This window comes from Equus przewalskii, chromosome 3, assembly GCF_037783145.1.
Source record: "Equus przewalskii isolate Varuska chromosome 3, EquPr2, whole genome shotgun sequence".
NCBI classification, from domain to species: Eukaryota; Metazoa; Chordata; class Mammalia; order Perissodactyla; family Equidae; genus Equus; species Equus przewalskii.
Genome location: NC_091833.1, coordinates 21709564 through 21735539, shown reverse-complemented (window position 1 = coordinate 21735539; position 25976 = coordinate 21709564). Strand labels below are relative to the sequence as shown.

The 25976-nt window shown below is 46.6% G+C and overlaps 2 protein-coding genes across 15 annotated transcripts in view; one reads left to right on the top strand and one right to left on the bottom strand.

Moving 5' to 3' along the window:
• PKD1L3 (polycystin 1 like 3, transient receptor potential channel interacting) overlaps positions 1-3143 on the bottom strand; it is a 73281-nt gene extending 70138 nt beyond the window's left edge. For all 5 annotated transcript variants that reach the window (XR_011538512.1, XM_070613821.1, XM_070613819.1 and 2 more), the window contains exons 1-2: positions 968-3143; positions 238-360 (exon numbers count right to left, since the gene is read on the bottom strand). Coding sequence is in view for 4 of the 5 variants with exons in the window: in XM_070613821.1 (XP_070469922.1) it covers positions 238-360; positions 968-1262 (418 nt within the window). In the remaining variant the exon portion in view is untranslated. The remainder of the gene's footprint in view (positions 1-237; positions 361-967) is intronic.
• On the top strand, positions 3041-25976 carry DHODH (dihydroorotate dehydrogenase (quinone)). Of its 10 annotated transcripts, none has more exons than XR_011538515.1 (10): positions 3041-3369; positions 5282-5494; positions 7988-8187; positions 10511-10593; positions 14679-14866; positions 15414-15590; positions 16275-16428; positions 16576-17129; positions 17229-17323; positions 24891-25216. XR_011538515.1 is itself a non-coding variant. In XM_070613826.1 (10 exons), the coding sequence occupies exons 1-9, from the start codon at positions 3349-3351 to the stop codon at positions 17281-17283; spliced, it is 1188 nt and encodes a 395-aa protein (XP_070469927.1). In that variant the 5' UTR covers positions 3041-3348; the 3' UTR covers positions 17284-17323; positions 24891-25976. The 10 variants fall into 10 exon arrangements, 7 of the variants coding, with proteins under 7 accessions (XP_070469927.1, XP_008519534.1, XP_070469929.1 ...); XM_070613826.1 differs by having other exon boundaries at positions 15477-15590; positions 16576-16735; positions 24891-25976; XM_008521312.2 differs by having other exon boundaries at positions 16576-16735; positions 24891-25976.

Here is a 25976-nt window from a genome sequence, read left to right as displayed (position 1 = left end):
TCAAGAAATGAAGGGAACATGAAGGCACAACTCTTTCCAACTACCAGAGTGGGATGAGTAAGGAAGTCACTGCAAAGGAACAGTTTCTCCCTCTGATCAATATCATGAAAATCAAAATCCCTATGTCTGTCCTATGGTCTGTCACTCATAGACTCTTGACTACTCTCATGTGCTCTCCTTATTTAGAATCAGTTTCTAAAAGCTGGGTCTTTGGTAGCATGTAACTTCATCACCTACCAGCCTGGCAGATGAAATAATGCCTCCGTGAGCATACATCCACTTTGGATGAGATCAAATGGGAGTTTCTGGACACGTAGGTGCACCTGGAGGGCTCTGGGTTCTGGTGGGCTGCGGCACCTGCTGAAGGGAGACCAGACCCAGATGAGCCTCTTACTCAAAAGTCAAATCTTTTTTTAAAGTAACTATGAAAATCAAATGTTGCTAGCTTCTAATAGATGAAAACTTAGGATTTCCCCCACATATTATAGATTATTTTTTCATATTGTGTGTTCTTTATCACAAGACTCATTATTCATTTACCTAGACTTCAATGAAGATGACGATGATATAATAATGCCCTGGATTTTTCTCTAAGACCACAAGACTATGGTGCATAATTTTGAAAATATCTATGTAATAAAGACAACAGGCAAATAATTGCTCTCCTAGTTTCTGTGTTAGGAAACTTGGAGCCGAGAATGATGAAGAGAGATTTACCAAGGAAAAAGTGACCATAAGAGGTTTTCCACTTCAGAATCTAGCATTAATACTTAGTGAAATATTAGGTAAATTAATTTTTGATAGGCTCTGAGAAAAATCTCATCATCTTTGCTACACAGACAAACCAGGGGCTGCAGCACAAGATGGAAATATTCCAGAGGAATGATGGGAATGAAGTAAAGTGACTGATGTTCTGTATACAAAGGCAGAAAGTTTCCTTCATAAACACCAAACCTCAGAGCCTTACCTGGGCTGTGTTTTTCTTTATTTTTTCCCAGTGGCATTAAATTTTGTCCAATCCACCACTTCTTCCCTTGTTCCAAAAGGCCATGGATGAGATCTTGACCCTCCTGGTTCCATGTGGAGGCAAGGTGTCCTCTTTGAGCACGACAGTAATTTTCTGCTTCCTCAAAGCTGCAGGGAAACTTGTTAAGCTGATAACAGGTTATTTTCCCATGTTGCTCTGGGCTCTTTAGCTCACTTCCTAGAATGATGCTTGTTCTAATGTATAACCAAAGCCACGTTCTTCTTTGGAAGAACATTTTCTCTGTCAACTGTGAGCATGAAAAGTGTAGGGGCTCAGCAGCTGCCTGGTCCTTTAAATATATTCCTGGGGGGTTTGTCTTACTTATTAGTATTATTCCTTTAGGAATTGCGAATAATTTGTCAAGGAGACAAAGGCTTTGTTTGGTTTTGTTTTAAGGATCCAGGTGGGGTTTCTATAAGCTGAAAACAAATAGCAAAGATCAACAAAGCAATGGGCATTTAGAGCTGGGGCACCACCATCTGTGTCTACACAACCGGATATGCCTTTAGCTTTCTAATAGATCTTTATTTGCTAAGTCTAAGCTGTAAGGGAGTAGAGGCTGATGAATATCGAAGTCAGTGTTCCTAAAAATTGAGAAATGTATGTTTTTTTTTAAAAATAGAAAACCATTCTTGCAGACCCCTAGGATGGATTGAAATTATTGTATTCTCTTTCTTAAACACATTCACACATGAAACTAGGCATAAACTCTATCCTAAATCTCTTATATAATCATAAAAGCCAAAGAATAAATATTTGATGAAATATTGAATACAAATTAAATATAAACAAAACCAAAAACCAATGAAATTCAAATTTGGCTGAACTAAATAGCCACTTGTCAGATACACAAGGTTCTGGCCTGCAACCGCAAAGGTTCTTTTGAATTTGTCATGCACGCTACTTCCCGCTGTATAAGAGAATCAACTCTCTCAGCACTTTTTAAAATTTAACTCGGTGAAAAACCTTTGTTAATACAGCATGTCATTTGGCCTTCACCTGTAGCACATCCATCATTGATGTATTTCAGCCAGTTCTCTTTCTTTTTTATGTGACCATAAATACAAGTAAGCATGGGCTCTGCAATCACTCGGCAAGTTTCAGGGTTCAGTTGTTATCCAAATGGTCCAAATGATGCTTACATTATTTTTAAAAATCATTATGGAAGTGGACACCAAAATAAAAAATTCTCTGAAGTGTAGACCCTAAGAATACACCCCTGTCTGAAAAACACTGCAGTAATCAAAAGAAAGATTAATACGGCATGGTCTCTACTTTAAAAAAGTTTAGTTCTAATTAGGGAAGAAAAGACATAAAAATTGTAGTTATTAAAGGCATAATAAGTGTAATTAATAAAGTGCCACTAGGGAAGTACAGATTAAATCTATGAAGGTTCAGATGAGGAAGAAATTATTTTCAGCGCTTGAATTGAACGTGTAAGGATGGCCATATTAGACAGACGAAAGTGGCATCTTGGCAAAGGAGTCAATGTGAGTAAACGCACATAAGTGAGAAAGTAAAAGGTATTTATGAAGAGAAAGAAGTTAAACACTGGGTCTGTGAGTGTGTGTGTGGGGGAGTACTTGGGGGGACAGTAGCGGGAACTGAAACTAGAAAACGGAAATGTTTCAAATCCCAGGGAAAAAAGTTTGCAATTTAGAAGGTTTCTCAGCAAAGGAGTCCACCAAGGGGATCGTTTGGGTGCAGGATACTTTCAATTACAAAGTCTTAATTTCCTAACATGCTCATAAGCATACGTACACACGTTTCAGGAATTTTAAAGTGAAACCTGACGTGACGGAATCTTCTCTGAAAGTCAACTCGGGTATACTTACACAGTGCTGTAATTCTTTTCAACCCTTTTACTGAACCTGATATCCCCTCTTAATACCTGCTTTATCTAGAGCACAAGCAGATCAATAAAACGCTTAACTTAAATGATCAAAAAAATTGGTGAGAGTGTTGCTTAGAATTGAAGAATCAATATGTAATTCGTCTTTTGTTCAGGCTGCAGGACCGCAAACGCAGCCGACACAGCACCCCATCGTGAGCGCCCCCGCACCTCTGCGAAGTGCACCGCGGACGCGCAGAGGCAGGTGGAAGAGGCGGGGCCGGCGCCATTGCGTCTGCGCGTGAGCGTCTCACCAGCCCCTCCCCCCGGGGCGGAGCCAGGGTTCCCCACCGCCCAGAGGCCTGCCCCGCCCTCCTGCCCGGCGATTGGTGAATTGGCAGCTCCAGGGGCGTGGATTAGAGGGGGGAGGGTTTACCGCCATTTCCTCCAATGGAAACGAGACAGAGGCGGGCCCAGTGGCGGAAGGAGCATGGCCTGGAGACAGCTGAAAGTGAGTCCAGAAGTGGGGCTCTGAGGTGGCGAGGAAGAGCCCGGACGGGAGCGGGGCGAGGGGATAGGGAGGGCTGTCTTGGAGGAGGAGTGGGCGGGAGGAGGCTCCCAGAGCGTGCGCCACTTTGGCACGTTTGTATGTCCTTGGGGGCACCTGCAAATGCTCATGGCGTGTGCACTTACACGTGTACTTGGTCACTGTGTGTAAACGGCACGTGTAAACCTGGTAGATGCTGATCTGTGTCGGCGCACGTGGGCCAAACTTATTGAACCTTGCACAGGGGCGCCTAGTGAACACATGGCGGCCTGGCATTGTGTGCATTATCCAACGTGGGGTGAAATTACAGTAAGACATGGTCCCAACCCTTCTAGATGAAATTTTAGGGTGGGCGTCTAAGTAACGGTGCTCAGATAATTGTTGATTGACATAAGGGGCGTTGCTACAATCTCCTGGAGGAGACTAGAAGCGAGACAATGAGTACTTGATCTGCATCGCCAGCTACGAGTGATCCTTCTAGGCAAATCTGATCATGTCACTTCCTTGTTTCGGAACAAAACGCAAATCTTTTTTCTGGCCGATACCGCTGCCCGTCTCCTCAGCTTTTTTTTTAAGCCATACTTTTCCTCACCAGTGGTTCCAAATGAACCTTTCTCCTTCTGTTTCGTCGGTGCAACTCATTCTCCTCTGCCACTGAGAGAGCCTTTACACTTCTTCCTCCCGCCACTTCCTCTTAGTTAACTGCTATTTATCCTTTGAATATCAGCTTTAAGTCACCTCCTCCAGGAAGCCTTTCCCTCCAAGATTAGGTTGAGTTCTTCCGTTATCCTATACATTTTTTCTTCAGAGCATTGTCACAGTTGTGTATGTGCATGATCATTGATTTCTATCTCCTCATGCAGCTGTGTTCTTCATGACAGCTGGGACTCCGTCTGTTCAGCCCCCTTTGAGTGCTCAATACTATTTGATGAGTAATTGAATGAATGAATGAGTGACTCAGTATCTGGCAGGGACAATTAGAGAAAAGCATTATGAGCCATGTTTGAGCTTGATCCACTAAGACCTGATGTTCCTTAAAAAACAAATATTTTGCAACCCCCTTTATTATTCTGAAATGGCATTTATGTATAATGTAATCTATGTATAATTTTTAAAAGTCAACATAATGTCCTAACTGGAATATAAAGGAGAAATGAAAGGAATTTGTAAAAAAGTAATATATATTTCAATATGTGAATGTTGGGGCATGAGTCACCTAGAGCGTGAGATAGGTGTTTAAGCCTCTACTTAGAAATCCCAGCGCCACAGGTATGTTTTATTGTCAAACATCCCAAGCAAAGCATCGGCCCATTCTTGATGGGCTTTTCTGAAATGGTGGACAAGTCCTGGTGATGTTCTGTGTGGGACAGTGTAGTCCTCCCTCAGTTTTCAAGGTAATCACATTCCTGGAGAAGTCAATGTATATGAAAACTGTGCAGGAGATAGTTTTTGTTTATGTGGTGAAATATAGTTTGGCTCCAGGCTCAGATAATATGAACAGATATTTTTACCTACTGAATGTCAAACAGTAGGTCCATGTGTCAGATCGCCTCAAAGCAATGCAGGATGTCTGACATTACTGAGTCCTCCCCACTATATCTATTAGCATTCCCCCGACGTGGCCACCACATGTCCCCTAGGGGGCACTGCTGCCCCTCTTGAAAGCTCAGGCCTGGAGTCCTTCAGGGCCAGAGGAGTGTGTGTCAGCAGAAGTGTAGATACAGCTTCTGACTGGGGAGGCCCGTGGGTGAGCAAGACTGGAAAAGAAGGAGACCAGTGTTAGCAGAAGGCTAGGGACATCGCTTCATGTCACATGTCATTATGTCCTCTGTGTGTGTCTGGGTGTAAAGGGCTCAGAGGGTGCTCTTTTTCCCAGAAGCGGGCCCAGGATGCTGTGGTCATCCTGGGGGGTGGAGGACTTCTCTTCGCCTCTTACCTGATGGCCACGGGGGATGAGCATTTCTACGCTGAACACTTGATGCCGGCTCTGCAGAGGCTGCTGGACCCTGAGTCAGCCCACAGGCTGGCTGTTCGCTTCACCTCCCTGGGGCTCCTTCCTCGTGCCTCGTTTGAAGACTCTGACATGCTGGTAGGTGCTCTTGGAACACCTTGTGCGATAGATAGAGGGTCAAGGTCAAAGTCCCCTAATTTACTCAGCTTGGGCTGATCCTTTTGAAAGCCAGAATCCCAGGTTAGCCCCACTGCACCCCCAAGGAACTGTCATCCCCATCCCCATCAGGACACTGAGGTACAGAGTAGTCAGGTGACTTACTCAAAGGCACACAGCTAGGAAGTGGCTGAGCCAGGATTCAAACCCCTAGAGTCTGGCTCAGCATCCATCCCCTTAGCCCCTATCCTACCTTGCTGCAGTCTCAGGTAGCTCTGCTAAATAGGGAAGCATGCCAGAGTCATTAAACATCTAGTGTGACAGAGGCACATCCAGCCAAGCCCTTTGAGGAAGGCATACAAACACTTGTCCCAGCCTCCTTCAGCCCTAGATTCAACACGTGGGCCCACCACTCGCCCCTGACTGTTCTGTGTGTCAGGGTCCCTGCAGCACACAAGATAGAAGGATCCATGTCATCCCAGAATCTACAGCCTTGTGTAGCCCTGACAGTTTCCATCTGAGACTTCTTACCAAATGGGGGACATTAGAATGATGTGAACACGAAGAAAACACCAACGAGAAGCACTCAGACCTCTCTGGGGACACGTCACTATTGTCCATCAAGGCGCCCTTCTCGACAGTTTCCCTTTTTGTTTTAGAATCCTTTTCACTTCCCAGCCTGCAGTTTTGAGCTGATGTGTAATTTTACCCGACTTACCATGCCTAGACACTGAAAGGCACTGTAGAATCAGAAAGAGCGTTCTTTTCTCTCTGCCGTCCTCATGCAAAGCTGCTTGTGTGGAAATCCTGGAACCCAGGGTAACAGGAGTGAGTAAGGAGTGGGCTGCAGAGATGGGTGGATTTGGAAGGAAGTAGGTTATGGCGGGGGAGGTACAGAGCTCTGTCCACGTAAACACAGCCGATAGTGAGAGCAACTGTGGCCTCTGACCTGTCGTTCTGAACACTGCTGTGTGGGTCCCCACCTTCAGCACCTCATTAATTAGGATGTAGTCCAGCCTCCTTAACTGACAGCGGGACTCTTGATCATCTCACCCCAACTTAACTTCCTTGTCTGGGCTCTCCATCATTTCCCTAATTCTGTGGTTCTCAGTCCTGGTGGTGTGTTAGAATCACCTGGGGGTGCTTCTGGAAGATACAGATGCTCTGGCCTCATGCCAGACCATAAGTTCTGGGCATGAGGACTAAATGCTCCCCAGGGGATCTGTCACGCACCAGGGTTGAGAGCCACGGTCCTCGAGGAAGGTGCCCTGGTCTAGCACACGTCCTGCCTTATAGTCCCCGAGGTGCTGCGTGCACCCCTGCACCTCCATGTGTTGTTTCAGCCTTTCCACCTCCTGCTTCCAGGACCAGATGGCGCCCACCCTTGGAGACCTTTGCTAGTCCTGCCAAGGTTTTCCCACCACATCAGCCAGCAGTGATGGATTCCACTGGCAACTGCTGGCTTTATGATAGCTCTTGATTTCTTTCATGGCTTTTAAAGCATTTGTGTTGCTACTAGATTTGTTAGCTCCATCAGGGCAGGAATCCCGAATTACTCAGGAGGCAGGCTAGGCTAGACCTGACAGTAATTAGGCCTTGGTCACTCTCATTTTAGAGAACAGCCTGGAATCCACCCCACGTCTGACAGGGAAGAGCTCGTCTCCAGCCACATCCTGGTTCTGGAGCCCAGCAATCACTTCTGCCCAGCCGAGTACTTGCCTCCCTTTCACACCCCACGGGAGTCTGGGACATTGCTGGGGCTTCTATCAGCCTGGCTGAGGAGGGACACAGTTGAGGCTGACTTACTAAGCTGATGAAAGAATTTTGTTGCTTGACACCCTGTTTCAGAAGAGCGCTGTCCAGGGGCTGACCCTAGGGAGTCACTCTCCCCAGCAAGGGTATTGGATAAGAAGGTACAAATCTTAACCATAGTTGGAAAAGACAGTGTCCATCTCCTGCTCAACCCATTGCGGAAACACTATTTTTCTCCTCAGTCTTGGTGATGGTAAAGCCTAATGGTTCTCAAACTCCAGCAGGCATCAGAATCACCTGGAAAGCACTGTTAAAAATAGATTCCCTTGGGGGCCAGCCCAAGTGTAGTGTAGTGGTTAAGTTTGCACACTCGACTTCAGCGGCCTTGTCCAGCCATGCTGTGACAGGTGTCCCACATATAAAGTAGAGGAAGATGGGCATGGATGTTAGCTCAGGGCAAATCTTCCTCAGCAAAAAGAGGAAGATTGGCAGCAGATGTTAGCTCAGGACTAACCTTCCTCAAAAAAAAAAAATGGTTCCCTCAGAACTACATTCTGTCTCACCCTCCCCCAAAGATTCTGATTCCTTGGTCTGAGGACGAGCCCTGGAATCTGATGCTTAGCAAGCTCCCCAGGTGGTTATGATGTAGGTGTGCTGGGGACCACGCTTGGACAAACACCGGTGTAGCCTTGTGTACCTCTGACTTTGTGTCTCTCTCCCCAGGAAGTGAGAGTCCTGGGCCATAAATTCCGAAATCCAGTAGGAATTGCTGCAGGATTTGACAAGCATGGGGAAGCTGTGGATGGACTTTACAAGATGGGCTTTGGTTTTGTGGAGGTAGGCAGTGTTACCCCAAAACCTCAGGAAGGAAACCCCAGACCCAGAGTCTTCCGCCTCCCCCAGGACCAAGCCATCATTAACAGGTAGGTGAGTGGCCCGGAGGTGACAGGGATGCCTGCTTCCCAGCAGGGCACTCAGGATGTTTTTTTCTGTCATACAGTGTGGACATTTTTCTGTCATTTGGAATGTTCCAGAACCATTGAGCATCTACTATGTGGAGGCATAAAAGCAGGTTTTATGGTTTCAGTTTAACACGTATACAAAGTGAGGCTTGGAAAGCTACGTAACTTAGCTACAGGCATGACATCATGAGCAGGAGAGCTTGGAACGCATTTAGGCTTATTTGACTTTAGAGTTTGTGCTTTCTCCACATTGTTGCTCCACTGCCTTTGCCAGTGCTGTCCAGTAGAAACATAATGCGAGCCCCATGTGTAATTTAAAATATTCTAGTAGCCCCAATAAAGTGGTAAAAGGAAATAGGTGAAGTTAATTTTAATAATATATTCCAGTTAATTATTTGTAACAATTATATTATTTAACTATAAATAATATGTTCTAAATATCATCATTTTAACATAATTAACATAAAATGATTGTGTGGCCAGTTACTGTCTTTTACTTGTACCAAGTCTTCCAAATCCAGTGTATGTGTGACCTCAGCTCCTCTCAGTGTGGACTGCTCACGTTCAAGTGCTCAGTAGCACGTGTGGCTGCGGCTCTTATATTGGACAGCACAGACCTAGGCTTTGGTAAATTGGAGAATTTAATAATCAAATATGCAGCTGCTTTTAGTAAGAGAGAGGCTTCTAGATTGTGTAAAGCCCTTCTCTTTGTAATCCCTGGGCAGTTTTCACTACAGCAAACCCAAAAGGGAAGAAGGTCCTCCCATTTGGTAACAGAATTTGAGAGCTTCCTTGGGGGGATTTGATAGGCATCTCTGGGACCATTAATAACCTTCTGGGGGACTGATGGTGGGAAGTTTATTTGGCTGTGCTTCCTGCTTTATTGTGCTTGTTTCAGGGAAATTTTCCAGCATTAGAGATGAAGTTATTGATCTTCCTGCCGCAGTGCAGGCTGGGATGGATATCTTCAGAATGTCCAGGGACAATACATTTGTTTACGATTTGGCTGCAGGTACCAGGATGATGGTACTCGGCAGAATCCCGTAGATGAGAAGTGGCTGAGAGAGGAGGGCCTGTGCTCAGCCTCCTTGCTCTGTGTGGCACATAGTGGGTGCTCAAACGCTTGCTGAATGAACGGAAGAGTTTATTTATTAAGTCAACAATTACATGTGCCACTGCATCCATTAGGTGTTTTCAGCTGCAAGTAACAAAGTGGCGTTTGTTGTTATTTTCTTCTCATAACAGGTGTAGTAGGCAGTTCCAGGGCTGGTTGAGCAGCAGGGCAATTGAGGACTCTGGTCTGGCTTCTCTGGGCCTTCCCTTGTTTGTAAGACGGCTACGCCAGCTGCAAGCATTACGTCCTCGCACGTGGACAACCAAGAGCAGAGAGGGGAAAGGAAGCCTAGATATGGGGGGAATTGTCCTGGAAGTTCCCTGGTGGGCATCACCTGGTGTCTCAGTGACCACACCTGGTCCCATGTTCATGCTTCACTTGCCAGCCAGGCTGGGGAAGGAGTCATTGGTATTTTCACCCATCTCAGGGGAGCTGGGTTCCACTGGCAAAGAGGAAGGGAGGTCAACAACGCAGAGTGGGTCTGGGGAGACGGAGACGAGCAAAGATGAGGTCCTTGCCTTTGTGGAGAGTCCAGTGGCACAGGGTGATGGAGAAGTAAGACATGCTCCTTGTCCTCAAGAAGATTATAACCCAGTAAGGGAACTTAAGCATGCATATACATCCCGAGCCAAGAGAAAGCACCCCCTGGATGGCACAGGGTGAGGGATCATTTGTTGCTGGGAGCTTTATGCAGAGAGGAGAGGGAGCATTTGATCTGGTCAGGAAGAGGGGACAGTTTTAAGAGGCAGAAGGATGGGGCAATGGAGTAGCAGGATGGGTTCCAGGAGGTGTTCGTGGAGCACAGGTGGGATGGGGAGGGGTTGTCAGAGTGGTGAGGGCTCCACCGGGTGGGAGGAGTCGGGCTGGCCCCCCACGTCTGGGGCAGCTACGCAGCCGAGTCTGCGCTATTTCCAGTGCCAGTTGGCTGAGCGGCTTGTTTGCAGATTTTAATCTTTCTGTTAGTGTTTGATGGTGTTCTGGTAAGCTCTCTAGGAGTTCCAGAGCTGTTTAGACCTTGGAAGTCTAAGAACTGACTCTGATTTTTTTCTTTTCTGTTTTTGAAAGACTTAAGTATACGGTGGGAGTGGCCATGGAGCCATCTCTCCAGGGTCTTTGCCTCTGGCTGAGGGCTCTAACCTTGTTCCCTCCTCATCCGTTTGTGTGCTGCAGATACGGATTTAACAGTCACGGACTCTCAGTGGTGGAACACAGGTTACGGGCCAGACAGCAGAAGCAGGCCAGGCTCACAGAAGGTAAAGTGGGAGTGCGTGAGACGGCCCTTCTCATTTGTTGGAAGGAAATGTGGGAGGAACGTCAGGGACATTCCTAGTGAAATGAACATGACTGAGCAATAGGAAAAAACACTCTGGAACTCAGGGCTCATCTCCTAGAGGAAGCTTCCTGGCTCCTCCACAGCATCCCAGGTTTTAACTGAATTTCACAATTTAGCAAAGACACACTTAGTTTCTGCCTCGTTACGTAACTTTTGTTATATCACAACTAGGGCAGCTCGGAAGTGAGCAGAGTGGCTCCTCTGTGATCACGTAGGTAGTTAAGGTGTGAGCCTGGTTTGAGCGCCATCTCCCTACGTCCCGCTCTGTTGTCCTTTTGTCCATTATATAAATAATGCATGTTAATTACAGAACTGTTAGTAAATACAGAGAAGCATAAAGAAGAAAATTAAGAGGCTCATATTCCTCCCCCGAAGAGATACCTACTCCTGGCATTTGGGAAAATATCCTTCACAACTTGTTTGGAAACACCACACATTTTTGAAGGCCGCCTTCAGAGATGCTGATGTTTATTCTCTGGGGCTCCCTGCTTTGCTGTCCCTCAGGATGCACGTAATAGTCACGGTGCTGTGTCCTCACCGTACCTTCCCAGGTGCCCTCTGGGATTGTGTGAGGCTGAGGCCATTTGCTTCTTTGGGTCCCTCTGGAACTCCTTCCAGGAAGTTTTAGTTTCATTAGTTGTCCTGGTGGCGAGATGAGAAAAACCCCTGGATATCAGATTCATTTCGGGAAGCGACATTGAAAGGGCCAAGACAGTCAGCAGTCTGATTTGGGAGTAGGAGGTGACCTTGTTTAGAAATCCTGGGCTTTGGTAGAACCAGACCCTACTGTACTACAGACCCTCCCAACGGGGGAACTTGGAAGGTCAGAACGTGACTGTCATGGTTTGGGATACTCTCCTGCCTTCTTTTTTTAAAAAATTTTTTATTGAGTTAATGATAGGTTACAATCTTGTGAAATTTCAGTTGTATATTATTGTCTGTCAGTCGTGTTGTAGGTGCACCACTTCACCCTTTGTGCCCACCCCCCCCTTTCCCCTGGTAGCCACTAATCTGTTCTCTTAGTCCACAGGTTTAAATTCCTCATATGAGTGGAGTCATACAGAGATTGTCGTTCTCTATCGGACTTATTTCACTTAACATAATTCCCTCAAAGTCCATCCATGTTGTTGCAAATGGGACAATTTTGTTCTTTTTTAAGGCTGAGTAGTATTCCATTGTATATATATACCACATCTTCTTTATCCAATCATCTGTTGATGGGCACTTAGATTGCTTCCATGTCTTGGCTATTGTAAATAATGCTGCAATAAACATTGGGGTGCATAGGACTTTTGGAATTCTGACTTCAAGCTCTCTGGATAGATACCCAGTAGTGGAATAGCTAGATCATATGGTAGTTCTATTTTTAATTTTTTGAGGAATCTCCATACTGTTTTCCATAGTGGCTGCACCAGTTTGCATTCCCACCAGCAGTGTATGAGGGTTCCTTTTTCTCCACCACCTCTCCAACATTTGTTACTATTTGTTTTAGTTATTTTTGTCATTCTAATGGGTGTAAGGTGATATCTTAGCGTAGTTTTGATTTGCATTTCCCTGATGATCAGCGATGATGAACATCTTTTCATGTGCCTATTGGCCATCTGTATATCTTCTTTGGAGAAATGTCTGTTTATGTCTCCTGCCCATTTTTTGATCGGGTTGTTTTTTGGTTGTTGAGTTGTGTGAGTTCTTTATATATTATGGATATTAAGCCTTTGTCAGATGTATTACTTGCAAATATTTTTTCCCAGTTAGTGGTTTTTTTTTTTGTTTCAATACTGTTTTCTTTTGCCTTGAAGAAGCTCTTTAGCCTGATGAAGTCCCATTTGTTTATTCTTTCCATTGTTTCCCTTGTCTGGGAAGACATGGTGTCCGAAAAGATCCTTTTAATACTGATGTCAAAGAGTGTACTGCCTACATTTTCTTCTAGAAGCCTTATGGTTTCAGGTCTCAGCTTTAGGTCTTTGATCCATTTTGAGTTTATTTTGGTGAACGGTGAAAAAGAATGGTCAATTTTCATTCTTTTACATGTGGCTGTCCAGTTTTCCCAGCACCATTTGTTGAAAAGACTTTCTTTTCTCCATTGTATGCCCTTAGATTAGCTGTCCGTAGACTCTCGTGCCTTCTTGCCCTGCTTTTCTTCCTTTAATTGTCCCCAGTGCTCTTCATACCAGCTCTCTCCCCTCTTCTCCCTTGCCCATCCCCTCACCCCTGCTCTGTCGCTAACAGTCATTGGGGTGAAGCAGTCCTGTAGCCGAGCTCTGCACGTGGTGTGCACCAGCAGCCAGAACCTTGATGACAGCTTACTGCTAGCACCAGGCCAAGGAACGTGAATCGACGAGAGCTGTGGGCCCTTTAGGGACAGAGTAATTCAGCAATTTCTGTCTAACTCCAAAATCTTATCATTTGGGGCAGATGACTGTTCGTGAGAGCTCCACCAGCTACATGAAAGCATGTGTCTCTCAAGCCAGTTTACCTGTGTGAAAAAGAAGTAGAACTTACGAATGGCTTGGCTCGATGGATGCTAGACTTGGGAAGCTTGGTGATCTTGCTGAATCACTTTTGTCTAATTGGGTTCTAACCCCTTCCCCCATGCATGAAACTAGCTATACAAATCTCATTTCAGGCTGATGAAAAAAGGGTGACTACATTTAGGGTATGAGAAGGTGGTTAGCAGGACTAGATGCTATTCTTTGGTCCTCCCTGACCTGGCACATGTTTTGTGAGCTAAATTGGTGTTCCAGATCTTTTCCCAACCATCAGGTGGAAAAGCAGCCTTTACCACTGATGTACTGTTGACCTTTGCAGGCAGGATGGTATTTTAGGAGAAGTCAAGTACAGACAGCTCCTTGCTTTCACACAGAGCCTGTTTCTGAAATGTATTTTTCTGAAAGTCCCAAATGCAAGTCAAGTGATAACCTGAGGGATTTTTCAGTTGAGGTGAAGTATTACTTACTGTATAGATTGAGACACTTTTGAGAATGAAGGGCGGGCATTAATCATGCAGCCCTGGCTGCAGGAGCAATCAGGACTGTCCTGGGAGCCCTGGGGTGTGTGGTCACCCAACTTACATGGGGGAGTCCCTTCTCAGAGAACTGAAATGATAAATTATAAAATAATTATACCTCTACATTGTAGACATGATAATTGAAAGTATTTTCCAGTATTTGATACATATACTTTAATTTTGCTTTTTCTTAGCAACTGCACACCAGTCACCTGACTCAAGTCCAGCAAGCAGCCTCTGAGTAAACAGTTGTCCCTTCCGACAGGCCTGTTCCTTTCTGTCTCTTCTCACTTGTTTTACATTTATGAGCCCTACCTTTTTTTTCTATTAAGAGAAATGTTTAATTAATCATCAAACATCCAGCCTGTGGAAACAGCTGCCCTGGCCCAGGATCCACAGGGAGGAGAGGCTCTTAGGGTTATTTTTCAGTGGGGACATCAGGGGCCTCAGGACTCTCCCTGCCCCCCCAAACAGACGAGCTGGTAAATTGCGTGCAGTGTTGGTATATGTATGTGCGTATACATACATATGTTATGTGATTCAACAGAAAGAAATTTAAAATAAGGAAAGAAAGATCACATGGGGCGGGGATGTCTTCAGACCCACCTGGGGGCAAGAGACATGACATCTGGCACAATGGAGCATTCCTGTCTCTGGGGTGGCAGGGGAGTGTGGATCCCTACCTTTTTTATCACTAGTATTTGTACTCTGAACTTCTCCATTTTCCATTAAATATTAAAAATGAAAAAGGGCACGATGCAGTAAAGCCTCTAATAGTTGCGCACACATTGCTACACGGACGGAGACGGTGAGCGTTTTCTAGTCGGCAGGCAGCACCATGCAGTAGCTCACTGGGTTTGTCACCTGCTGCGGAAGGTTCAGATTTGGAGGTGGAAGGCCCATAACGATGTTTATGGGCTGTTTAGTCATAGACAGCTTCAAAATATTGTACAGGAAATGGTGAGTGGGGACAAAATATTGACCAGTGCTATTTACAGATGGGCTGCCACTAGGAATAAACCTGGGGAAGAATAAGACCTCGGCGGACGCTGCCTTGGACTACGCAGAGGGGGTTCGGGTCTTGGGTCCCTTGGCTGACTACCTGGTGGTGAACGTGTCCAGTCCCAACACTGCTGGGCTGCGGAGCCTTCAGGGAAGGGCTGAGCTGCGCTGCCTGCTGACCAAGGTGGGCAATTACATCTCCAGGCTCTGCTCCACCTGCTTGTCTGACTGACTCCTGTCCATTGTCCAAGGCAACAAAGCTTCAGTATCACTATTGAGGAGCTGTCCTTACATCTGGGTCAGTTAGGATGCCTCGCTATACTTCTCACTCCCTATCATAACAGTGCTTATGCTCAATAGTCATTAGTTGCCCCGTTATCTGTCCCTGCTGTTAAACGATAATGTCCGTGACAGCAGGGACCATGTCTCTGTCCTTAGCAGCTAGCACATTGAATGAATGAGCGAATTGAATGACTTTTCATCAAACAATACTCGTGACAGTATTTCCTTGTTATCTCTTAGGAATAAAAGTCTAAATAAACCTTAATATATTAGCTGATGCCAGTGACATTAGGGATTTAATCTTGGGGATCCCTTAGTTCAAGAGAATGGAATCAGATCTGTCTTGAAGGGGTCATTGCAGAACTGAGAGCTGTGTTTCCTGAAAAGGAGAAATTGCTCATGCTTTAGTTTGATCGCTGGTGTAAAAACACCCTGGTCTGTGGCCGCAGGTCATGGTTGCACCACTGGGCTGTGGTCTTGGGGTCCCCATCTCTGGCCACATGTTGCTCCAGGTGCTGCAGGAGAGGGATGCCTTGAAGGGAGCGCACAAGCCGGCCGTGCTGGTGAAGATTGCGCCTGACCTTACAGCCCAGGACAAGGAGGACATCGCCAGTGTGGTGAGAGAGGTGCGAGCTGGGGCCCGGGCCTGGGGGATAGCCCTCATTGCTCGTGGAGGCCTTTAGGCCAGCTGGGCTAGCCCGGAGCGGCAGACCTGTGGTTTCCTTTCTGTGGTATTGAGGGCTGGTCTGGTGACTATCATGATGCAATTCTTCATAATAAAAAGCGAATGTTTGAATAAATCTTTGAGTGAGTCTTTTTCTCATGCCTCTTCCCTCCTCTCTTTCCTCTCTTCATCCAGCAAGGGCTGTAAGGCTTGTGCTTGCATCCTTGGCCAGTCTTGGTCAGACTGGAGTATTCTAGCTCTCTCTCTCCAGTCTAACACCAGGTCTCAGAGTTGTAGGAGAGCACTGGAAACACAGGCTGAGCCTGGCAGTCCTGGGTTCAAATCCTGGTTCCACCACTTACTATGTGGAAGCCTGGGACAAGACAGGCTAAAGTGGGTTGTTCTACGGATTTAACCCTGTCCTAGTGGAACGTTATGGGTGGTTGGTATATGGTGGCTGCTGTTGTCATGTTGGGGCGCATTCTGATACTTGTTCAAGAAGCATAGTGAGGTCTAGTACAGCTCTTGCTTCTGGGGGCTACAGGCGTGGGCTCCTGGCCTGGCTGCTGTCCCAGGCCCCTGGGGAAGCTCCTCCAAGTCCATCAGTGCCATGACTAGCAGGTTCTTTCTCTGTCTCATGTGGCAGTTGGGTGTCGATGGATTGATTGTCACGAACACCACAGTGAGTCGCCCTGCCAGCCTCCAGGGTGCCCTGCGCTCTGAAACGGGAGGGCTGAGTGGGAAGCCCCTCCGGGATTTATCAACGCAAACCATCCGGGAGATGTACGCACTCACCCAAGGCAAGGATTCGGTGTCTGTGTCTTCACATTTGTGTGTGGGCTGGGCTCTGGGGTTGTGATCAGAATCGGTGTTCCCTGAACTGTATTCGGCAGGGGGGCCTGAGGGCTGAAGGCTTCTTCATGGGGTCGCCATGTGCTTCTCTGCAGGCAGAGTCCCCATAATTGGGGTTGGTGGTGTGAGCAGTGGGCAGGACGCGCTGGAGAAGATCCGGGCAGGGGCCTCCCTGGTGCAGCTGTACACGGCCCTCACCTTCCAGGGGCCGCCCGTGGTGGGCAGAGTCAAGCGGGAGCTGGAGGCCCTTTTGAAGTGAGTGGGACCACACGTGGCTTGAACCAGAAGTTAACGTGGTATTGATCCAGAATGACTCGAATCAAGGGGATGCCATTCATCTGTCTGTATTTACTCTTCATTCAAAAAGGATTTGAGGGGTACACTCCAAATGCAGGGGAAAATTACTCTTGCTCCTTTGATGAAGGACAAACAGTGCCAAGGGTTTCCAGATTAACTTCTACGGCAATGGTGTTCACAGGCCTGAGGAGTTCTGGTGGCATTCTAATTAATTCAGAAACATTGGCTTGATGACAGAGCTGACAGTACTTAAAATCAACTCCCTTGCTAATCTGAAGACCTGGGTGGAAATATCTCTGGGTTCCTGGGTGAAGACACTGTAGAGCGCACGTGTTTGGGAGAGAGGGGGCAGGTACGTTGATGGGGCAGGTAGACTAGGTGGACGTGGGCTTTCAGTAAGAGCAGGGCCTGGCCTTCACTATTTGCTGAACTGCTTTGTTTTCTCTTCCAGGGAGCAGGGTTTTACCAGAATCACGGATGCCATTGGAGCCGATCATTGGAGGTGAGGACGTTGAAGCCTGATCTGGAATCTTCCCACTGCATCAGGTGAGCCTTTGTGGCTGGATTGAGAAAGGAGAACCATATTCCCCCAAACCACAAGAGCTCTTCCTTCAGGCAGACTGTGGAAGCAATCATGAGGGTCACCAGAATCAGCACAAAGCTTTCTGCACTCACCTGTCAGACCAGGAACTGCATTTGTGATTTTTTCTAGACTCAACTCCCAGAATCCTTTACTATTGCAAGGACATTAAATATTCGGGGGAAAAATCATGGAAAAAATAAAGCTATTTAACACTTGGATTTAAATCCCAGCCTTTTCTAGAGAGCCCTGGACTCCAGCCAGACGCTGCAGGTCTTTCCAGGCCTCTGCTGCCTGGGGTCTGCAGTGGGCTTCCCAGTAGCTTAACTCTCTTTCTTTCTAGCTTTATTTTTATTTAAGTTTTTAACTTTGTTTTGAAAACATTTCAAATGTAGACAAAAGCTGTAGGAATAGGGCTTGTGGATGGCTGTCTTCTCCCTGTGTCTGTGTGTGTCTGGCTTCTGATCGCTCCTTAGAAGGCCACTAGTCATATTGGATTGGGGCCCATCCCAGTGACCTCACTTTAACTTGATTACCTCCGTAAAGACCCTCTCTCCAGATAAAGTCACATTTTGAGGTACTGGGGGTTGGGATTTCACATAATTTTGGGGAGACACCATTCAACCCATCACAGGAATTGTGCTTGCAGTCCCCTGTCTTTAATATCTGTGACTTGGGGTGCCATCGGGCAGACAGGTTCTTCAGGTGCTTGAGACACTAGACAAGAAGCTAAGGAGGTGTAGTCATTAACTAAAGAAATAGAGAAACACTAATCTTTTCAACACCGAAGAGCGCATGGTGCCGAGAAGCTGGAAAGCTGGGCAGTGCAGTCGTCTGGCACGGCTTCATGGCCAACAGAACCTTACCTTTGTTCCCATCACCAAAATCTCAGTACAGATTTTCTTGGAAATTTGATTTCTTGTAGCTCTGTGAAGAAGCACATAGCTGCAACTGAGATAACATGTCCTATTGCCTCATTATTTAATCTGCAGCCTGTGCACTCTCTGCCCGCTCCCTCACTCTGCCAAGAAACCAAAGTCAGGCTCCCGCTGTCTTTTTCAAAGATCTTTTTCCTATTTTTTTAATCTTATGAAAATACCTACTCACAAATAAATTTAAACAATACAGCCCATAAATAAAAGTGTACCTCTTTCCCCATCAAACAATTCCACCTCCCAGAGGTAATCACAGTCAACTTTTGTATCTATCTAGATTTTTCCAGACATTTTTCTTTGTATATACAAACACATGTACCCATAGCTATCTTTTTTTATCTGTCTGCACACGCATATATAGAAATGTTTCAAGAAGAAGGGGACAAAGAAGTATTTACTAGTACCGAATCACACGAGAGTAAATTGCTGATCCGATGCCCCATCATCCAATATTTTAGTGTGGACTTCTTGCAACCAAGTACATTCTGCTCCACAACCACAACAGAACCATCAAAATCAGGGTGTCAGCACTGATAGTTACTTCTATCTCATCTTCAGGCCATGTGATAAGGCAGCATTTCTAAAAGGCTCCCTCTCCCCAAATGCCCGGCCCTGATCCCTGGACCTACTATGATGAGAGTCACTCCCATGACTGTGTTGGGTTATGTGCTTCAAGATAGGAACCTCCTTGAAGATGGGAAAGTATTCGGGTGGGTCTAATCTGATCACACGGGTCCCTTGAAAAGCAGAGCTTGTTTTCTCTGGCTGGGGGAAGAAGGCATCAGAGAGATTTGAAGCATGAGAAGGGATCAAAGTGCTGTTGCTGCCTGGAAGATGAGAGGGTGGGGTGCGGGTAGGTGAGAAGGAATTTTGGCCCCTGGCTGACAGCCAGCAAGGAAACAAGATCTCAGACCTACAGCCACCAAGAACTGGATTTCGCCAACAATTGAATGAGCTTGGAAGCAGATGCTTTCCAAAGTCTTTGGGCAAGAACCTGACCTGGCCAACACCTTGATACTGGCCTTGTGATACCCTGAGCATAGGACCCAGCTGAGCCTCAACTTCTGATGTAGAACTGGGAGCTAATAAATGCGTGTTGTTTCAAACCAGTAAGTTTGTGGTAATTTGTTACACAGCAATCGAAAACTAATATAGGCCACCTTCACGTTTTGCGACTTGTCTCAGTCGTGTCCTTAGGAGTATCCAGTTCACATGTTGCATTTGGCTGTCATGTCTCTTTAGTCTCCTCTGTCTGGAAAAGTTCCTACCCATCCTTGACTTCATGTCCTTGACACTTTTGAAGATGAGAGGCCAGTTACTGTGTAGACTGTCCCTCATTTGGGTTTGTCTGGTGTTTCCTTGTGGCTGGATTCAGGCTGTGCAGCTTTGGCAGGGACATTATAGAAGCAACTCTGTGTTCTCATGGCTTCCTACCAGGTGACACATGATTTCAGTCTGTCCCATTACTCGTAATGTTTACTTGGATCACTTGAAGGTGTGTCTGCCCGTCTTCTTCACTGTAAAGTTACTAATTTCTCTTTGTGATTAATAAATATTTTGTAGGGAAGTACTCTGAAACTATGTAATTATCCTGTTCCTCATCAAACCTTCACTTTATTCATTGATTTATATCAGCATGGCCTCATAATTTTCAATTTTATTCAATGGCTCATAATCCATTACTGTCATTATTTTGATGCCCAAATTTCTTATATTTGGCCAATGGGAACCTCTTCAGGTGGGTTTTGTGTCCTTTTGACATGTCCTCATTATTCTCTGAGCATCTCCTTGCTTTCTGGCATAAGACGTTACAACTCATCAGATAATTTCCCTGCCCCAGCCTAGGAATCAGCATTTCTCCACTGAACCCTGGGTCCTTTTATTGTAGAATGGCACTTAGAAACCAACATCTGGATGCTGAGTATCCTCATTGCCACCGGGCTGTTGCTGCTCCCAGGCCCTCTCAGTGGAGCTGGGGAATATACATGTGTGTACACACACACACACACACACACACACACACACACCCCTATATTTCCACATCTTTAACCATGTGTTCAGACTGATACCTTCAATTCCAATGACAAACCATAAGGTTCATTCTCGTTTCTTCCCATATTTGTGACTCCCTCCTCTGAAAGAGGAAACCCTGGCTCCCTTTATACTTACTCTGTTTTCTTATTTGATCCATCCTCTTGTAACTAATCTCTGGTTTCTACTTCCCTGCCACGTGTGGGCATCCTTTTCCCTTGCTTGGGTCCTGACGCCTCCAAGACCCCCACTCCATAGGTAGCCCCCTCACTTTGGGCAGCTCTACCATCTGCTCCAGGCTGCTCCCTAGGTCAGACATCCTCTTCACCCCCTTCAGGCTCTGTCTCTTGTGCTGGCCTGTTCCCCTGCATGGTCACTTTCCTCAAGAGCTGGGACTCTGACACTCCACACCAAGTCCCAACACACACACACAGTCACTTTGTGGACACCCTCCTCATTCTGTGTGGGCTTCGATACTCTGCTTTGAGCCACCTGCTCCTCTTTCGCCCCCTGCCTTGCTCTGTGCCACCTAACGGCTTTATGACAACTGTTCAGGAAGAGGAAGAAAAGGGGGGAAGAATTACCCTTTGGAAGGTTCTCTGTGGAGACTGACATTGTATCTCTCAGCACAGCTGTAACAGGCTGCTGTTTCTTTCCTTGAGCACCACAGTAAGTAGCTGGCTTGCATTCACGGGCTGTGTGGTGTAAGGAGTACCTATTTTTTTGGGGGGAAGAAGATTGTCCCTGAGCTAACATCCATGCCAATCTCCCTCTATTTTGCATGTGAGATGCTGCCACAGCCTGGCTTGATGAGTGGTGTGTAGGTCTGCACCCGGGCTCTGAACCGTGAACCCTGGGCTGCCAAAGTGGAGCGCCAAAATTAACCACTATGCCACCAGGCTAGCCCCTTGGGAGTACCTTTTTTTTTTTTTTTTTTGGTGAGGAAGATTGGCTCTGAGCTAATATCTGTGCCAATCCTCCTCCATTTCTTATGTGGGACACTGCCACAGTGTGGCTTGATGAGCAGTGTGTAGGTGCATGCCTGGGATCCGAACCTGTGAACCCTGGGCTGCCAAAGCGGAGTGTGCAAATTTAACCACTATGCCATGGGGCTAGCCCAGGAGTACCTATTTTATTTAATGCTGAAACTACACTCAGAGCCCAGAGAAGCTCACAGAGCTGGGAGACACGTGAGAGAAGCACCAGACTGACGATGCTTGAGTCTCTCCTTGGGGCCCAGGATCAACAAGCGGAATGGTGCGCAGAACTGCTAATACTATTTACATCATTCGCTCTTGCACTTTGTGTCCAGTGCATAATTGGCATTGCTTGCCAATTTCACACTGGTTACATTAGTTACATATAAGTTGTTCGTAAGTTAAATCTTATCCTACAGCTTACTTTTTTTCACGTCCACGTGCATCCCTTAGATCTGCCTTGCTCTTCCTAGCAGCCCCCTGGTTTCCCACAGCATAAACACCTCGGTGTTTACTTAGAGGCAGACACATGGGCTGCTCTCAGTTGCTCACATCAGGGACAACGCTGCTGGGAGGTTCCTGCTCTGCGTATCTGCGTGCTCTTCCAGGAGAACTACTGGAAACCAGATTCCCGGAAGTGGGGTCGCCTGGGCAAAGGTTATATGCACTTAAAATCTTGCTAGTTATTGCCAACTTTCCCTGAGGGAGGGCTGTGCCAATTTACTTTCTCTCCAGCTTTGTAAGAGTGGCCCCTTCCCTCTTAAATTGCCCCACGCTGGAACTTCCAAGTACTGGTCTGGAATAAGCTGTTTTTCCTTCTCCACTTTCTCACAGGGGAATAGCTTACATTATGTCTCTTCCTTGGTGGAAAAAGAAAAAAGGAACTGTGGGTTTGGCAAGCCACTTTGGGTGTAGCCAGAGTGATTGCCACATCCATTTCTGTGGGTGCATGTGTGTGGGTGCGTGTGTGCGCGACTCTCACTAAGTCAGACTCCAGGGAAAGGGGTGTAGTGCCCCTAGGTTCTCCATTCTCACTGTCTCAGGCAACCCTGCCCGTGTCTCCTCCTGCCAGTGGGGCCCACCAGTGGGCTCAGGTGTGTACGGGCAGTTTCCTTCAAAGGGGCAGGTACATGACGGCACACCCACCCGGGGTTTTGAAAAAATCCATTTTCCGCCGGCTTTCTCATAGGCTGCTCTGGCCCAGGCTCTGCAGCCAACATGCTGTCCAGTCATCCATGGAGACGGGAGCAGGAAACCATCCCATGAGAGAGGTGTTCATAAGGTCAAGCTGGAGACGGAGACCCACAGCTGAGATGACTGGCTCCCTGTCACCTCCGGGGCCATGGCTATGACTTGGATAGCTCAGGAGGTTATTGGTGGCCTTCATTCAGTGCCTCCTGGCAGGAAATCAAGTGTGCAGGACACTGGGGGTTCATTCGGCTCTGCTCTCACCGGCAGACGGAGGACCCTGCCCTTCAGGTCCAGGTGGCTTGCCATCCAGGAGGGCCAGCCAGTGTCTCAGCTGACCGAGAAGGCAGAGACCTGCATGTTTTATGTGGCATCTCCAGTGTTTAAGATTTGAGCTGATGTGCCAGTCCCTTAAAACTGGCGCGTGGGCCAGATGTGAATCAAGCAGCAATTAACTCCCTCGAGCCGGGAGCACCAGCTGGGGAAGGCTGCAGGGGATAACATCAGGGGAAGGGCCACCCTACCTGGGGTGGGGGCAGGAGGGCACGGGATGCGCTGCTGACTCCACGACTCCCAGCGGGCGGCGGGGGGAGGGAAGAGGGCAGAATTCAGAGTCGGCCGCGGGAGTTGCCTATCCCCACGGAGACCCTGTTTTCTAACCTGGAAAAACAATGGTTTGGAGGATTAAATGATGTCCTAACAGCAACTTTTAAAAAGATGCGTACTACATGCCAGGCACCATGTACTGATTAGCTGTGGGCAATCATGTAAATTTTGTGTGCCTTAGTTTCCCAATGTGTAGAATGGGGAGAAGGGCAGTACCCATCTCAAAGGCTTGTTATGAGGACTAAACATGAAGTGCAGTGGCGTTTAGCACATCCTACCCTCCTAATAAATGTTATTTTCTACTATTTCTAATCATCATAAAAATTCTGTATTCTGTAAATAGGTATTACTACTCCTGTATTTACAGATCAAACTAGGGCTTTGGGAGATTAAATAACTTCCCCAAACGAGGCAGGCAGGCGTCAGCAGAATTGGGCCCCAGAGCCTGAGTGTCTCCTTCCGAGGCAGGAAAAGGGGCTCACAGGACCTCTGGAAAGTAGCATTAGTTCCTTTTCCCTCAAACCTTCATCTTCTTTTAACATACAGACTTCCTGCTTTCATAGAAACTTGCCCCTGGGCACTTGATCGGTCTGAAATAAGGTGGTAGAATGGGGTCTAGTGATGAAAGCTCGGAGCCCACAGAGGTGGGGAACATTCTGTGGGAACCACGGTGCCAGCCGGGTGAGCCTGAGGCTCTAAAACATAGCAGCTTGAAACGACAATCATTTATTATCCCACAGTGTCTCTGGGTCAGGAATTCAGGAGCAAAGGAGCTGTGGCTCAGGGTCTCTGGTGAGGCTGTGAGGAAGACACCGGCTGGGGCCGCATCGTCTAAGGCTCACCTGGGGCTGGAGGGTCCGCTCCCAAGATGGTTCACTCACGCGGCTCATGAGTTGGTGCTGGCTGTTGGCAGGAAGCGTCAGTGGATCCGTCCCCAGGGCTGCCTGAGTGTCCCCACACCGCGGCGTCTGGCTTCTCCCAGAGTGGGTGGCCTAAGAGGGAGCAAGGTGGGAGCTACAATGCCTGTTAGGACCTAGTTTCAGAAGTCACAAGCCATTACTATGCCACGTTCCTTCTGTTCATTAGAATAGGGTTGCTGGTTTTAGCAACAAACAAACAAAAACAACAAGATGTCCAGTTCATTTTGAATTCTGGATAAACACTGAATAAACTTTTAGTATAAGTATATCCCATGCAATATTTTGGACTTATACTAAGATTTATTTGTTGCTTATCTGAAATTCAAATTTAATTGGGCATCGTGTATTTTATCCAGCAATTCTATGTTAGAAGCAAGTCATTCAGTCTAGCCTACACTCGGGGGAGGGGAATTAGGTCCCATTGTTGAAGGGAGGAATGCCAAAGAATTTGTGGAGATATTTCTAACCACCACAAGCAGAATTTTGAAAAACTTCATTTGGTCTTGGGATCTGTGGATAATTGCATGGGAGCCTAATAGGATGAAGAAGTTGTTCTGAGACAAGAAGGCTGTCTTCATAATAATCTCAAACAGTTGTAAGTTTACAGCAATACCTTCCTTGATCCTCAGACAGCCCCGTGGGGTAGGTGAGGTAGCAACTGTGGTCCTCGTTCCCCAGAGGAGGAAACTCAAGGAAAGTGTCTGCTCCAAGATGAGACGGGCAGGAACGGCGGAGGGAGGGCAGATTCTGCTAATTTCCAGCCTTAGCACTTGGTCCACTTTACCCAGAGGGGTCCTGAGATCCTGCCGGTCCCTCCACTACATCAGATGTCTTGGATTCACTTTCTGTCTTCTGCCACGTTGTTATCTCGAGTAGGTGATCGGACCTGTGGATCCTCGCTGCCGTGCTGCATCCCGGGTAACGGGGGAGACCCCTGGTGAAGCTGAGGCCAAGATGCAGTCTTCTCTCTCCACACCACAAGCTCTGGCACCCACCCTGGCTAAGACTGTGGATGAATGGACTGGCTGCAGAGTGCCAACAGGAACATCACTCCTTCTCATCAGGAGGCCGTCACCCCCATGACAAAGACTGCGGAACAGCCAAACCGAATGGAGAATTACTCTCCCCCAATTTTTATTATAAGAAATTTAGACATACAGAAAAGTTGAAAGAACAGTATAATAAATATCCATACCCCCTCTGCCCAGACTCAGTAATGCTTACTATCTTTTCCATGTTTTCTTTATCAATCTTTTACCTATTTATATACCGTATTTTGATGAACCGTTTTGAAGGAAGTGGTAGATGCAGGACACTACTCCTAAGTACTTCATAGCCTGCATCTTATAAAAATAAGAACAGGCTCCTATGAAACCATAATTCTATAATCACACCTAAGAAAATTAGCCATGATTCTCCAATATCATCTAACATTCAGTCCATATTCTAATTTTCCCTATTGTCTTCAAAATATCTTCTATAGTCAATCAAAGTTTACCTATACGTCTCTATAGTTTTTTAAAATCTAGGTCACTTCTGAAGAGATCAGGCTAGTTATCTTGTAAACAGTTCTATGTTCTGGATTCTAAAAATAAACGCTATATTTCCTTTAGTCTTTGATCTCCATTGGAGCTGTATGTGGATATTTGAGCAAATTCTACTCAATGAGATATATGTGAAAGTATTGTGTTCAACTTTGGGAAGTCTTCTATTGCCTGGAACATGGGTATGATGGCTGGAGCTCTGGCAGCCATCTTAGACCTGAGGAACAGGGTCACCCCAGAGGCAAAATCTGGAAAGAGCTTCACAGAACTGCCATACCAGCTCTGTCTGCTGACTTCTCCACCTCTTTTATTTGGGAAAATAAAATCTTGTGTGCTTAAGTCACTATTAATTGGGATTTTTCTCTCATATTTAGCCAAATTTAATTCTGTCTAATAAAGAAGTCAGATTAAAGCCTAT

What these genes read in the sequence shown, in the direction of transcription:
- DHODH (XM_008521312.2), top strand. Translation starts at nt 3,349, where the DNA reads ATGGCCTGGAGACAGCTGAAA. An exon ending in TTGAAGACTCTGACATGCTG is followed by an intron (nt 5,495 to 7,987) that starts GTAGGTGCTCTT and finishes CTCTCTCCCCAG; the next exon opens with GAAGTGAGAGTCCTGGGCCA. An exon ending in GATGTACGCACTCACCCAAG is followed by an intron (nt 16,429 to 16,575) that starts GCAAGGATTCGG and finishes GCTTCTCTGCAG; the next exon opens with GCAGAGTCCCCATAATTGGG.